This window comes from Macaca mulatta, chromosome 11 (genome assembly GCF_049350105.2).
Source record: "Macaca mulatta isolate MMU2019108-1 chromosome 11, T2T-MMU8v2.0, whole genome shotgun sequence".
Classification (NCBI taxonomy): domain Eukaryota; kingdom Metazoa; phylum Chordata; class Mammalia; order Primates; family Cercopithecidae; genus Macaca; species Macaca mulatta.
Window position 1 is genome coordinate 132,228,325 of NC_133416.1, and position 14,824 is coordinate 132,243,148.

Here is a 14,824-nt window from a genome sequence, read left to right on the forward strand (position 1 = left end):
CAAACTGCTGGATTACAGGTGTGAGCCACTGCACCTGGCCAGTCATCCCAGATTTAGATCAATGTTTCTCAAACATGTTTCTACGTCAGAATCTCATTAGGGTCCATTAAAATACAGATTCCTGGGTCCCACCAAGATTCTATTTCAGAAGGCTAGAAGGCTGCCCAGGGATCTGCATTTCTAGCAGACTTCCCCAGGGGAGTCTATTGCACAAGAGATTCCAGAAGCAACAGGCCTAAGCCTTGCTCCTGCCTTTCTAAAGTGACTTGCAAATAGGCACCAGCCCACAGAACACAATGTGCCCTCTGGGATCAAAAAAACTGCTATTCACTCAGAACATAGGAAGGGCAGTTTCTCTAGAAGCAAAATACACAAATATGCATCTTCAGACTGTAGACACTCCAGGGGAAGTTGAGGCTGAAGGAATGAGCCGGACCCCAAATGTTTTAAGCCGCCAGCATTCTGCTTGATATGGGAGGGGGCAGGGAGGCGCACGGTGTTACCTGGTACCCACCTACAGTTTTGCTTCCTGCAGCACAGAGCCCTTGGGAGCTGATGTCATCAGGGATTCAGAATAGGCCTGAATGGCCTCCTTATCCTTTGAGCCCTTTTTACTACTACTCCAAAATAAATAGCATTTCTCCTAGAAGATAACCAAGCTAATTTATAGTTGACGTTGAAGCCACATAAAAATGGTTTTACACGGTTCTTTGATTTGCAAAAGGCAAAGAGGAAACAGGAAAGCTACAGAAGTTTAGAGTCCAACAACCCTCAACAATTGCAGGTGGCTGAGATGTGGGGAGCTGCTGCTCTTAGACGGAAGTACAAGCGTCTTCGGGAAACACACCTGGGAGGTGGACGAGACAAGCTGAAAAGGGCTCGTCCACTTGAAAATTTAAACCAGCGAGGAAACAAAGTGGGGAGATGGGCCATGGAGACTGATGACCAGTATACTAGCTGGGGGGCTGTTGAAAATCAACCAGGAACAGACTGTTCTGTTAAAATACTTTTGATTTTTTTTTTTAAAGAATGACTTGAGAAGAAAAAAGTATTGCTTTTTAAAATTTTTGAGACAGGATCTCACTGTGTTGTCCAGGCTGGAGTGCAATGGCGCAATCATGGCTCACTGCAGCCTCCAACTCCTGGGCTCAAGTGATCCTCCCACCTCAGCCTCCCAAGTATCTCAGATTACAGGCAAGAGCCACCACACCTGGCTCAAGAAGAAAAATTTCTCTAAAGAGAAATTAAAATATGTTGAGTTTACCCACATGTGATTTTTTTTTTTTTTAAATCAGGACAAATTACATAAAAACTGATAAGGCCAGTCAGGCACAGTGGCTCACACCTGTAATCCCAGAACTTTGGGAGGCCGAGGCGGGCAGATCACAAGGTCAGGAGTTCAAGACCAGCCTGGCCAACATGGTAAAACCCTGCATCTATTAAATATACAAAAATTAGCCAGCCAGGGTGGCGGGCTTCTGTAATCCCAGCTACTCGGGAGGCTGAGGCTGAGGCTCCCGCTTAAACCCAGGAAGTGAAGGTTGCCGTGAGCCAAGATTGCACCACTGCACTCCAGCCTGGGCAACAGAGCGAGACTCCATCTCAAAAAAAAAAAAAAAAAACTCAAAGAAACAAAAATAAACAAACAAAAATCTGGTAAGGCTCTGCTAAATCAGATAAATGGGATAGATTTCACTTATGTGGCCTCCAGTGAAACCTGCAGGGAGGGGAGCCACACTGCCGATCGTAGCATTCTTACTGGATTTGAGGGTGGGATGCTGATTTGGGGGCTATGGCAGGGAAGGGGACCCTAGCAGCCTAGACATTCTGTGCTTCCTGACCCTCCTTCTCTGCTCCCATTCTGATGGACAATTTGGAGAGAGACAGAAGGAGACAGAGGGTTGAGGCTGTCGAAGCCTCCTCTGGCGCAGCCCCTCAGCCAGTCCTCAGCGACCCCCTCACATGGCTGTGCGTCCTCGCCTGTGGACACCCACGGTGATGCTCTGCCACAGGGAGGTATTCATGGTCTGGGAGCATGGGTTCTGATTCCTTCTCTCCTCTCTACATAATTCAGTCTAATAACTGGAGGGAGTTCCCTTTTGCTAGCTTGAGTCACAGCCCTGCTGGGTCCTGGCTGCCCCGGGGCAGTAACAGAGAAGGGGGCTCCCAAAAGGGCTGGTTGGACCCAATGATCATTGATCATCAGGAGCTCAAACGCTACAGCAGCAACAGGATGACAGCTGGTGTCCAGGCTACCACCTCACATTGTGGAAACCTTTTCCCCCTGAGGACAGGAATTTTGAAAGGAAGTCGGGTTTCAGGTCTGAAAGCCAAGGTGAAGAACCAAGAATGCTTTATTCTCACCCAGCAGGCAAGCAAGGAAGCAGTCAAGCGTTCCCTGAGAGAGGGGAAGAGGAAGAAGCATTCACCAGTGCTAAAGGAAGCAGGTACTGCAGAGGAGTCAGGACCAGCAGAGCAGCGGGGCGGCCCCAAGGCCCCCAGAAGGCCTCGGCCTGTGGCCCTAGGATGATGCAGGTGGGGGCCACCTCAGAGAGTGGCTTTCTGCTCCATGCATCCAAAAACAGACTTTCCTGATGCCTGCCAGTGGGCAGCCTCCCCTCCCCTGCCATGGCAGCTGCTCGCCCATCTCCACTGCCCCTTGAGCTCTGTGATCACAGCTCTCCTGTCCTTCGTGTGACTGTAGTAACTTGCCTAAAGGTCTGCCTTACCCATCTCTGCTGCCGATCTCATGTTCTGGTCATTTCTGCATCCCCTGACCTGTGCAAAGGACCTTGCAGTGAATGCCATGAATGAATAAATAAATGACCCCGAAGCAAGGAGGTCTCCCCTCTTCTTGCTGCTTCCGGAGGTCTGAAGCCCAGGGCTGGAGCTCTTCCCCCCATTTCCGTTCTCTCCTGATAGCAGCTGCCCCATCCTGTTCGAGCCACTGACTTCCTCACCTACTGGGGCCTCCCCACTGGGCCCAGGCTTCCATCCCTCCCAGCCCAGGGCCCACTTGCCAGCCAGCAGCTGACCTAGTGATTCCCCTCTTTAAAAGCCTCCAATGGCTCTGTCACTCCCAGAGTCAGTTCCAGACTGCTCACTCTGCGCCACAAGGCCCTGGGTGGCCTGCCCTGTCCACTCTCAGACACCACCCCCTACCTATGTCCCTGCCCTCTCTCCCCTCCAGCCACCCTGGCCCTGCCTGACCCTCCGATGTGCCCTGCCTGTCCCTGCCGCAGGGCCTTTACAGGGGCCGCTCCAGGCAGCATTCCTCCTGTGGCTGTGTGCTGAACGCCTCCCTGGCCTCCACTTCAAAGCTCACTATCTACTTCTTCAGAGACGCCTTTCTGGAGCTCCATCTGTCCTTGTCCCCACTTGCCCCAGACATGCACTGTCCAGTCTGGGAGCTGCATTTGGCTGGTGAGCCCTTGAAACGGAGCCAGTCCAAATTGAGACCTGCTGCACATGTACCATACACACAGGATTTCAAAGACTTCATGCAAAAAAACTGCAAAAATATTGACATCCTTTATACTGATTACATGTTGAAGTGATAATATTTTGCATATATTTGGGTTAAATAAAATTAAAATTAATTCCACCTGTTCCCTTGGACTGTTAAATGGCTATTAGAAAATTTAATCTGAAAACTTCACACGTGGCTCACACTGTATTTCTATTTGACACCATGGCTCTAGCCCCTCACATTTCCTATCATGGGTGTAATTATCTTTTTTGCTGATTTATTGGTTTTCATCTGTCTCCCTGGCTGGAATGCCAGCCCTCCTTAATCCCCCTGAGCAGGCTCCTCAGCTATCTCCTCCACTGCTGTGCGTCCCCTTGCCCCTAACAGAACCTGGCATCCTGGGTGCTGACTTGATGAATGAACGATGCGAATACCAGGTCTCATTACTCAAAGCCCACCTGCACCCCCTCCAAGGGAGGGTCCCAGGCCTTCCAGAACAGGCAGAGTAGTGGCAACGCGGCATGCAAAAGACGCAAGCCTGCAGCGCAGCCCCCAGCGGTGACCGCTCCCACTCCAGCACAGAAGCAGGACTGCTGCTGGAGGTGGGCTCCAGGCTGCGGTTGGCCAGAGGGTCCGATCTGAGGCCCCCTTCCCCCAGCAGGCAAGCGAATAGCTGTCAGCCCGGGCCACACTCTGGCCAGCACCTACTTTGCTCCGGATTTGGCAGATGACAGGGACCAGCAGCAGGACGCAGCCCAGCGCCAGGAGGACGTACTGGGCATAGTGCATCACCTTGGGCATCAACACCAGCTGGGTGTAGAATGTGTGAAGCGTCTCCCCCTCCATGGCCCCGCTCTGAGGAGGCAGAATGACAAACACATGAGCTGGAGCCACAGGCTGTGGGCTACAGCGCAGATGCCACCCAACACCCTCCTCTGTGCCCGCCTCAGCCTTTCCCCATCTCAAGCTCCCTAGCTAAAGCATGTGTCGGAGCCTGCCAGGGACCGCCTCCCTCCAAGACACAAGGTGAGACTACAATTCCCAGAATCCCTTGCAGTTGGGCAGGGCCATTTGATCGTGTTCTGACCAATGGGAGGTGGGCCTGGCCTCACGTGACTCCCCATCGCTTTGCCTGCCACTGAAAGGAGGATCTACAGGAGGGCGGGGCCCCCGGGGACCTGGAACCCTAAATTACTGGAGGGAGCAGAGCTCTGCTTCCCCATCAACCCACTTCAGACTGGGCTGTGAGCAGGAAGTGAACTTGACATTCGGAGGCTTGTTTGTCCTGGCCATTAGCTAGCCCTGATTTAAAACGAGGTAGGCAAGAAATAATAAATAAAATTTAAAAAAAGATAAAATAAAAAAATAAAATAAAATAGGCCAGAATGAATTCTAAAAAGATGCGAGAGAAGTATGTTTAAGTAAAAAGCTGACACCTTGGAAACCAACTTCCCCACTTTCAGGAGAAGAGGTTATATGCCTCAACAAAATCATTTTACACCCAGGGCCAGGGACTTGACCGCTTCATGCAGCTTCTGTCTTCCCCATCTCAAGGGATCCCTTTCAACTTGGTGGGATAACTGACATAGGGTGCTTGGACAGTGTGAAATTTCTGATACACTGGTCCATGTCACAGTCCGGTTACCCTGGCCCAGCCCTCTCCCTTTCTACAAGCCGCTCCCCACCCCCGGCCTCAAATGCCCACATTGGCTCTTAACAAAAGCCCCTGACACTGTGCCCAACGCACCCTTACCTCTGCAAACCAAAGCAGCGGCAGGACCACCGGCTCAATCTTCCCAGTTTGTCTGGAAATAAGCAAGGCATAGCTGTGTGAAACAAAGTCTTACACCCAAACCTTGATATAATTCTGCTTGAATACAACATCTAAACGGGTTTAGTATAATTTTGCACACACTAAACCCTCACCACCAAATATAAACAATGAGCTGAAACACTTTAGGAGCCATGTGACAAAACTGTCCCCAGGCTGAAGGTCTCAGTCTACAGCCCTCAATACTACTTGTAAATAAGACTTTAATTCTTTTTATTTTTTATTTTATTATACTTTATGTTCTAGGGTACATGTGCACAATGTGCAGGTTTGTTACATATGTATACATGTGCTATGTTGGTGTGCTGCCCATCTTTAATTCTTTAAAAGGCATTTTTTTGGTTGTTTTTTGTTTTGTTTTGTTTTCTTTAGTTGACAAGATGAGATGTTTTCCCAAAGGGCTGTTTGTCATCACACAGCTTTGAACCTGTGATCATAAGTTCTGGGGCCAGGAGGGACTTGATTCTGCAGTCTCAGTCATCCCTCCTTATCGATGGTTTTGATTTCTGCCATTTCTTACCCTCAGTACAGTACAATAAGATATTTTGAGAGAGAGACCACATTCACATAACTTTTATTATAGTATTTGTTATAATTACTCTATTCTTAGTTATTGTTAAGTGCGGCTATACCTAATTTATAAATTAACTTTATCATAGATGTGTGTGTATAGGAAGAAGCAGAGTATATGCTATACAGGGTTCAGTACTATCCCCAGCTTCAGGCATCCACTGGGGGTCTTGGAATATACCCCCGGGGATGAGGGGGCCACGGTACTTGACTGGTGCAGGCTTAGGGAACCAGTGTTTTGATGTGCTGCTAGAAGGAATCTCCCCTGGCAAAGAGCTTGATAATTTGACAATAATCTTTTTATATTAAAAACTCACATCTCCTGCAGGGCAAAGCCCACCAGTGACCCAGCCAAAATCCATTGGTCCCTTTTAGAAACAGAACCCAAATTTTACTCAGGATGGCAATGCACCCAGTGAAACACTCCACCTCAGCCTCTCTTGTGGCAAGTGAGGCTCTGTAACCAAGTTCTGGTTAATGAGATGTTTGCAGAAGCGTTATGTGGGATGGCCGGGAAGGCTGCTTAAAAAGAAGCTTTCACAGCTGGGACGTGAACCTTTTTTCCCTCCTCCCTTTCAGATGCCTGGAACGCAGATGCAAGGGCTGGAACTCTGCAGCCAGTGGGACCAGAGGTGACCTTGTGGAAGCCATGTGTTGGGAAAATGGAACAGAAAGATGAGTGGAACTTGAACCATGAATGTCTCTTGCCATACTCTGACTGTCTGCCTCCAGACATCCTCTAAAAGAAATTTTTTAAATAACAATATACCTTTGTCCCATTTGGGCAACAACTGTTGAGTTTTCTGATCTATACTGCCAAACCTAATTCCACCAATATACCTCACGACCCAGCAATTACGCTCTTCAGAAACTGCCCTAGAGATGCTCACACAGGCACACAGAGGCACAAAGATGTTCAGTGTTGCTTGGACTAGCAAAGACAAACAAACAGACAAATGACAACCTGTATCTTCTCTATGGTGACATATATATGAATGTAAAGAAGTAGGAAAAGGCCTGGAAGGAAGCACAGCAAATTAATGATGGTGGGTACGGCTGGGGATGGCGGGGAGTCACAGGAAACTCTCTTTATTCTTCCCCTCAAGAAGATATGTTCATATTACCTGTGACATTAAAACTTACACGCCAAGTTAAAAAGATAATAAAATCCGAAGGGAGAATAAAAGTTAACTCGATGCTGGAGAAACGTGACAGGCATGACCTCGTCCAGGCTATCAAGGTCAACATCAACAGTGATACAGTATGTTGACGGAATGTACCCTAGATGCTCTGAAACTGGAACTTTCTCTCTGTGGTCTTCCTCCTCCCAAAACCCATCACCCCAGTCTAATCATGAGAAAAGCACCAGACCAATCCCAGGAGAGGGGCATCCTACAAAATACCTGACCAGTGCTTCTCAAAAGTGTCACTGTCATCAAAACGAAGGAGAAATGAGAGACTGTCACAGCCAAGAGCTGCCTAAGGAGACCAGAAGACCAATGTGACACCTGGGATATGGTGACCTGCCACGACAAAGGGGGACCATGCAGATGTGACTACATCAAGGCTCTGAGATGGGGAGAGTGTCCTGGAATATCTAGGCGGGTCCATGCAGATATGGGAACATCAAGGTTCTGAGATGGGGAGACTGTCCTGATATCTAGTTAGGTCCCAGGGAATCACAAAAGTCCTTAAAGAGAAAAGTGGGAAGTCCTCGCCAGAGCAATCAGGCAAGAGAAAGAAAAAAGAAAAAACAAAAACAAATTGTAAAACACCTAAAAAAAGAAAAAAAAAATTTTTTTTCTTTTTTTTTGAGAAGGAGTCTGGCTCTGTCACCCAGGCTGGAGTACAGTGGCACGATCTCGGCTCACTGCAAGCTCCACCTCCCGGGTTCATGCCATTCTCCTGCCTCCGCCTCCTGAGTAGCTGCGACTACAGGCGCCCGCCACCACGCCCGGCTAATTTTTTTGTATTTTTAGTAGAGACGGGGTTTCACCGGGTTAGCCAAGATGGTCTCGATCTCCTGACCTTGTGATCCACCCGCCTCAGCCTCCCAAAGTGCTGGGATTACAGGCGTGAGCCCCTGCGCCCGGCCAGAAAAATTAATTTTTAAAAAGAGGGTCTGGGGCGTGGTGGCTCACGCCTGTAATCCCAGCACTTTGGGAGGCCGAGGCAGGCGGATCACAAGGTCAGGAAATCAAAGCCATCCTGGCCAACATGGTGAAACCTCTCATCTCTACTAAAAATATAAAAATTATCCAGGCATGGTGGCACATGCCTGTAATCCCAGCTACTCAGGAGGCTGAGGCAGGAGACTCGCTTGAACCAGGGAGGCGGAGGTTGCAGTCGGAGGGGAGATCGCACCACTGCACTCCAGCCTGGCGACAGAGTGAGACTCCATCTCAAAAAAAAAAAAAAAAAAAAAAAAAAGGCTCAAATCCCCCAATCACAATTATTGGAGGTCTCTCGGGCCACTTAAATAGGGTATTGCACAGTGAAATGGGCTCACACTATCACCCTACAGAGGACGAAACACAATGGAAAGACAACAGATGGTACCATTCACTTTGGCTGCTTTTCTCCGAAAGACTTTGTAAGAACCAGTGGGAACTGTATGCAAGTAACATGCAACCCCACTGCCTTTACCTAGTGAGCAAGGAGCACAGAAGCTCCCCCGACAGGTCACGAGACAGCTCTGCTTCCGGTAGCTGTGTCTCTAGACTTTTCCCACGCCATCCCTCGTGGCCCTCAATATCTGCTGTTGAGACCACTTTCCTGGAGTGCCTTGTTCCCAGTCTGCAGGGAGGTCAGCAGCTGTGCGGCCCAGAGAGGTTGGGTGAGTCCCCAGAGAGGTTGGGTGAGTGGCCCACAGCAACCGGTCCACAGGTCACTGGCAGGCACAATCCAGCTGCCCGCGTGAACTGTTTGTCAAGAATGTGAATTAGGCCCGGTGCGGTGGCTCATGCCTGTAATCCCAGCACTCTGGGAGGCGAATCATCTGAGGTCACAAGTTCAAGAACAGCCTGGCCAACATGGTGAAATCCTGTCTCCACTAAAAATACAAAAATTAGCTGGGTGTAGTGGTGAGTGCCTGTAACCCCAGCTACTTGAGAGGCTGAGGCAGGAGAATCGCTGGAACCTGGGAGGCAGAGGTTGCACTCTAGTCTGGGCAACACAGCAAGACTTTGTCTCAAAAAAAAAAAAAAAAGAATGTGAATTACCTCCCAAGAAGTAAAAATTGACAGAGCTCCTGTTAAAATTCAGATTTGGAGGTCCTTTTGAAAAATGCAGAGGATGTGGCCACAATGAGCCCACATTTCCATGGGGCCACAGTCAGCTGGTGCTGGGAAGGGGCTGTATCCTCGGCCCCAGGTCTCCTCTTCTATCTGGGTCACCCACTTGGCCCCAGTTGCATCCCAGTTAGCAGCCCAGGTGCCACGCGGTGGAACCAGAGGGAAGACTTAGGCTGCAATCGCCTCTTCCATGCCTGGTGCTGTCTCCCCACCCACAAATCCATCAAGAACAAATTCCCTAAGTGGCCTCAAAATATAAAAATAAAATGCAAGGGGGGCAGTGAAGGAAGCGAGCTGACAGTTATTACTCGCTGCCGTGCTCTGACAAAGTGTTATTCTTTCCAGCCGAGAGGCATTTGACAAAGCTGAATAGATGCTTACATTCCTGCAACCCAGGGATTTTTCTAAGAGAATTTTTTTTAACGAAACTATTTCAGATATGCTAAGAAGTACAGACACTGACATAGCAACAAATCAGTGTAATCCCTCACCAAGTCCTAGCAACGTGTAATGCTACAGCAAGTGCTGGTGCGCGTGGGGAGGAACTGGAACCCTGCTGCGCCGCTGCTAAGAATGGGGACAGGGTAGAGGCTGTGCAAAAGTCTGACAGTTCCTCAAACAGTTAAACAAAGAGCTAACATAGGACCCAGCGATTCCACCCCTCGGTACTACCTAAGGAAAATGAGAACAGATGTCCACACTGGGACTGACACAGGAACATTTACAGCTACATTACGCATAATGGCCAAGGCGTGGAAACAACTCAGACATCCATCAACCGATAAATAAATGTGGTCTATCCAGACAATGGGATATTATCCAGCCATAAAATATACTGATCCATGCTACGACATGGATGAACCTTGAAAACATGATGCTAAATGAAAGAAGCCAGTCGCAAAAGACCAAAGACCACATAGTATGTGATTCCATTTATATGAAATGCCCAGAATAGGCGAGTCCACAGAGACAGGAAGAGGAAGAGCGGTTGCCTGGGGCTGAGCGGACAGGGAAGTAAGTGTTAAGGAGTGCGGGGTTTCTTTGGGGGGTGATGAAAATGTTCCAAAATTGATTGTGGTGATAGATGCACAATTCTGTGAATACACTACAAGTCACTGAATTCTGCATTTTATTTGAGGGGGGGATTGTTGTTTTTTATTTTTTTATTTTGAATTGTGCATTTTAAAGGGGTGAGTTTTATGGTATATGAATTGTATTTCCATAAAGCTGTTTTATTTTAAAAATCAAAAAGAGGAAATCAGTGGTCGAAAAATTCTTATAAAATGAATAGTGAAACTAAAGAATGCTGTTTGGTAAGTTTCCATTTTCAAACATTTGGTTTTGCCAGGCTTTAATTTTTGTCACTCTGTCATGTAGGAAACAGCTTGTATTGAAGCTCTGGCTAATTGGCAGGGAGGGGGTGAATGTTAAGAAAGAAAAGTGGAGGCCGGGCGCGGTGGCTCATGCCTGTAATCCCAGCACTTTGGGAGGCCCAGGTGGGCGGATCACTTGAGGCCAGGAGTTTGAGACCAGCCTGATCAACATGGTGAAACCTCGTCTCTACTAAAAATACAAAATTAGCCAGGCGTGGTGGTGCATGCCTGTAATCCCAGCTACTCAGGAGGCTGAGTTAGGAGAATCGCTTGAACCTGGGAGGCGGAGGTTGTGGTGAGCCAATATCCCACCCTTGCACTCCAGCCTGGGCAACAAGAGCGAGACTCCATCTAAAAAGAAAAAAAACAAAAACAAAAAAGGGAAAGAAAAGTGGCCTTCTGGGGAAGGAATATCAGGATGCAGGTCAGGACTTGGCTCAAAACCAAGACCCCTCAGGGAGAAGATCAGCAGGGAGTGGATTCATCCTCAATAGGACCCTCTCCCCTCCCCATGCCTGGTTCCTGGGGTATGTCACTGGAGTCTGGGACCACTGGAGCACTGAGCCCCTCATCTCTCAATGAGCAATGCAGCCCCAGCTCCCAGTCCGCACTCACCCAATGCCTGCGATAGATTTCATGTAGAGGCTCAGCTGCAGTTTCACAGAGCAGTTCATGGGGATTCCTGTGACCTGCGGCAACAAACACAGTGAGGAGACTGGCCACCCCCAGCTCCAGGGACACCACCAAGCCCTCCTCTCCCTGGTCTCAGTCAAGAAGGTGGGCGTCCCAGCTAACTGCCCAGTGGAGCTTGCTTGTATCTGACCTGAAACAAGCCACAGGCTGGGGGAGGGTCCATGGTTCTAGAAATGCTGGGCAGGTGCATTGGGATCTCCTCTCCTGGTTCTAACCCCTTATAGGGAAACAAGTGCTTCCCACACGGTTATGTTACAGCCTCAAGAGGTGCCTTCTATAAAGCAAGCATGTCCCAGGGTGGAAAAAACCTAATCACTTTCACCTGTCCTCCTAAGATGGTGTTTCCCCAAGTGCAGAATGGCAATTTGTCGATGCTCCCTCTCAACCTCCACATTCAATAAAACGGACAAGAATCCCTTCTCAATTCACTCCCAACTCCTCAGGATCATTTTCAAGAGTAGTCTCAGCCAGGTGTTTGCATGGTCTTTAATGCCCCTCTAATACACCTACACAAAATCTCCACTTTTAACACTGGTGCAGAGAGTTGGCCCCAGGTTCACCCCTGCTGGCAGACAACAATATTTTACATAGAGCCTAATATTTTTTTCCTTGTTCATTTTTATGGTTGTCTTCTTTCTTTGGAGAATTTTGTAATTTCCTATTTGAGGCAGTAATAAAAACCTTCCCTTGTGCAGAAATTTATTTTTATTTTTGTTTGTTTTTGAGACAGAGTCTCAGTCATCTAGGCTGGAGTGCAGGCAACCTCTGCCTCCTGAGTTCAAGCCATTGCCCTGCCTCAGTCTCCCCAGTAGCTGGGACTACAGGTGTGCGCCATCACATTCGGCTAATTTTTGTATTTTTAGTAAAGACAGGTTTCACCATGTTGACCAGGCTGGTCTCAAACTCCTGGCTGCAAGCAATCTGCCCACCTTGGCCGCCCAAGGCGGGATTATAGGCGTGAGCCACCGCGCCCAGCCTATTTATCATTATTATTATTGTAGAGACAGAGTTTTACTAGGTTGCCCAGGCTGGTCTCAAACTAGCCTTAAGTGATCTTCCTGCCTCAGCCTCCCACAGCACTGGAATTACAGCCATGAGCCACTACACTCAGCTCTTTTTTTATGAGACTTTTTTTTAAGTAAATAACAGAAGTGACACACATATGTCATCAAAAACAACAGGAAGGTGGTTCCAGAATGAAGTCAGGAAATGATAGTGGAAATAAAACTAGATTTGAGGTCAGAGAACTGTATTTGGTTCTTCTTTACTGAGAGTTGCTTCCTCATCTGTAAAACAGAGGGAACTCTCCCCACCTGACAGAATATTTGCAAGGGCAAAAGTAAGGTATGCAAGATAGCCACACTCGGGGCCATAAATGCCTGGGTTATTATCACATACACTGTAAGGAAAGGATGTTTTCTTCATTATGGCCCAGGATGCTGAGGCCCTTCCAGGCCCCTGTGGTAAAAAAGAGCTCATCAAAGACCTCACTTATGCTCACAACTGGGGAGCACTTGCCCTTGAGAGCCTGGTGGGATGGGCGTGAGTTCACCCATGAGTAGAACAGAGTTCACATCGCAGGCCTGAAGCTGCTCTCCTTAGGAATTCTGCTGGCATCTGGGAGCCCAGATTTCAGGGGGGTTCCCAACCATCCCCTAACTGATGAGAGTAGTTCACTGGGCCGAAATTATCTGTACAAACAGTATGGTTCTTGCTCAGCACCTGCTTTCCTTCCCAGAGTCTAGAATTTTGGTACCTGCCAGGCAGAGGTGCCCATGTGACTGGCCCCTAGCAAAACACTGTGGGCACTGAATTTCTAACGAGCTTCCCTGCTAGACAACATCTCCTACATGTTGTCATAACTCATTGCTGAAGACATTAAGTGCATCCTGTAGGACTCCCTTGGAAGAGGACTCTGGAAGCCCCAGCCTGACCTCCCCCGACTTCACCCAAGGTGCTTTTTCCCTTTGCTAATTTTGCTTTGAATTCTGTCGTTATAATAAGTCTCAGCTGTCATACCACCATAGCGGCGTCCTGTTGCGTCCCCTGTCCCCATGCCCTCCCCCAGTTTCAGGAGCAGAAAAGTGGCCACACGGAAGCAGCTTCCAACACGCATTTGGTTTTCAAGGCTAATGGCCAACAGGCAGCAAGCTGATCTCATGATCCCCTCCCCAACGTGCCCAGCTCAAAAAACAAAGAAATAAAGGGCACTTCCTCTCCCTTCGGCCTCAAGCTGATCTGGAGGTAGAATTGGACGCAGCAGCTAAAGTGGCTGCGGCAAAACAGCTCTGTGCCTCTCTGGGCTCCCAAACTTAACCCCCTCTTTCTTGATGTGACAGGGAGAAAAGAAAATCCCTGCCCTGAAAGGACAGTGATCAGTGAGAGCACACAGGAGACGGTGTGCATGGCGGAATTCTCCGGAAGCCAGCAGAGCAAGAGAGGCCGGAGAAGAAATTAACTAAAAGACGGAAGGCAGAGACCAGGCCTGCGGCCGGGGCCGAGAGGGTCTAGTCAGTGGCTAAGGAGGCCTGGGAGGACAAAGGAAAATGGTGCAGAACAGCGTCTGCCGCAGAGCTTCGGGAAGGGCCTGAGATGCGCAGCACTGTGGCAAACGCATGGAGCTTCCTCAGACAACGAAAACCAGAACTACCATCGGATCAGTGATCCACTGCCAGGCATCTGCCCAGAGGAAATGAAATCAGTGTGTCAAAGAGACAGGGGCACTCCCATGTACACTGCAGCCAAGATACAGAATCAAGCGAAGTGTCTCAGTAAATGAATGGGCACCGCAAACATGGTGCACACACAGTGGGATACTGTTCAGCGTTTAAAAAGAGGGAAATCTGGCTGGGTGCGGTGGCTCACACCTGTAATCCCAGCACTGTGGGAGGCCGAGGTAGGCGGATCACTTGAGGCCAGGAGTTCGAGACCAGCTTGGCCAAGATGGTGAAATCCCATCTTTACTAAAAATACAAAAATTAGCTAGGCATGGTGGTGTGTGCCTTTAATCCCAGCTACTCTGCAGGCTGAGGCAAGAGACTCACTTGAACCCAGGAGGCAGAGGTTGCAGAGAGCCGAGATCATGCTACTGCACTCCAGCCTGGGTGACAGAGCAAGACTCTGACTCAAAAAAATAAATAAATACATAAAAACAGGGAAATCCTGTCATTTGTGACAACATGATGAACTTGGGGGACACTGTGCTAAGTAAAATAGGCCAGGCACAGAAAGGCAAATACTGCATGACCTCACCTGTATGTGGAATCTTAAAAAGTTGAATTCAGGCCAAGCGCAGTGGCTCACGCCTATATTCCCAGCAATCTGGGAGTCCGAGGTGGGTGGATCACCTGAGGTCATGAGTTCAAGACCAGCCTGGCCAATGTGGCAAAACCCTGTCTCTACTAAAAATACAAAAATTAGCCAGGTGTGGTGGTGTGTGCCTGTAATCCCAGCTACTCAAGAGGCTGAGACAAGAGAATTGCTTGAACCCAGAAGGCGGAGGTTGCAGCGAGCCGAGATTGTGCCACTGCACTCCAGCCTGGGTAACCAGAGTGAAACTCCATCTCAAAAAAAAAAAAAGTTGAATTCATGGAAG

At 48.7% G+C, this 14,824-nt stretch overlaps 1 protein-coding gene across 50 annotated transcripts in view; it reads right to left on the bottom strand.

Moving 5' to 3' along the window:
- Nucleotides 1-14,824, bottom strand: part of SCARB1 (scavenger receptor class B member 1) — a 91,970-nt gene that overhangs the window by 5,468 nt on the left and 71,678 nt on the right. For 14 of the 50 annotated variants that reach the window (XM_077955810.1, XM_015109679.3, XM_077955830.1 and 11 more), the window contains 3 exons: nucleotides 11,152-11,225; nucleotides 5,223-5,274; nucleotides 4,178-4,324 (listed from right to left, as the gene is read on the bottom strand). In XM_077955810.1, coding sequence (XP_077811936.1) covers nucleotides 4,178-4,324; nucleotides 5,223-5,274; nucleotides 11,152-11,225 — 273 coding nt within the window. Of the gene's footprint in view, nucleotides 1-514; nucleotides 1,346-2,336; nucleotides 4,325-5,216; nucleotides 5,275-11,151; nucleotides 11,252-14,824 lie in introns of those variants that run through there. The other 36 variants (XM_077955825.1, XM_028830138.2, XM_015109678.3 and 33 more) reach the window with 16 other exon arrangements.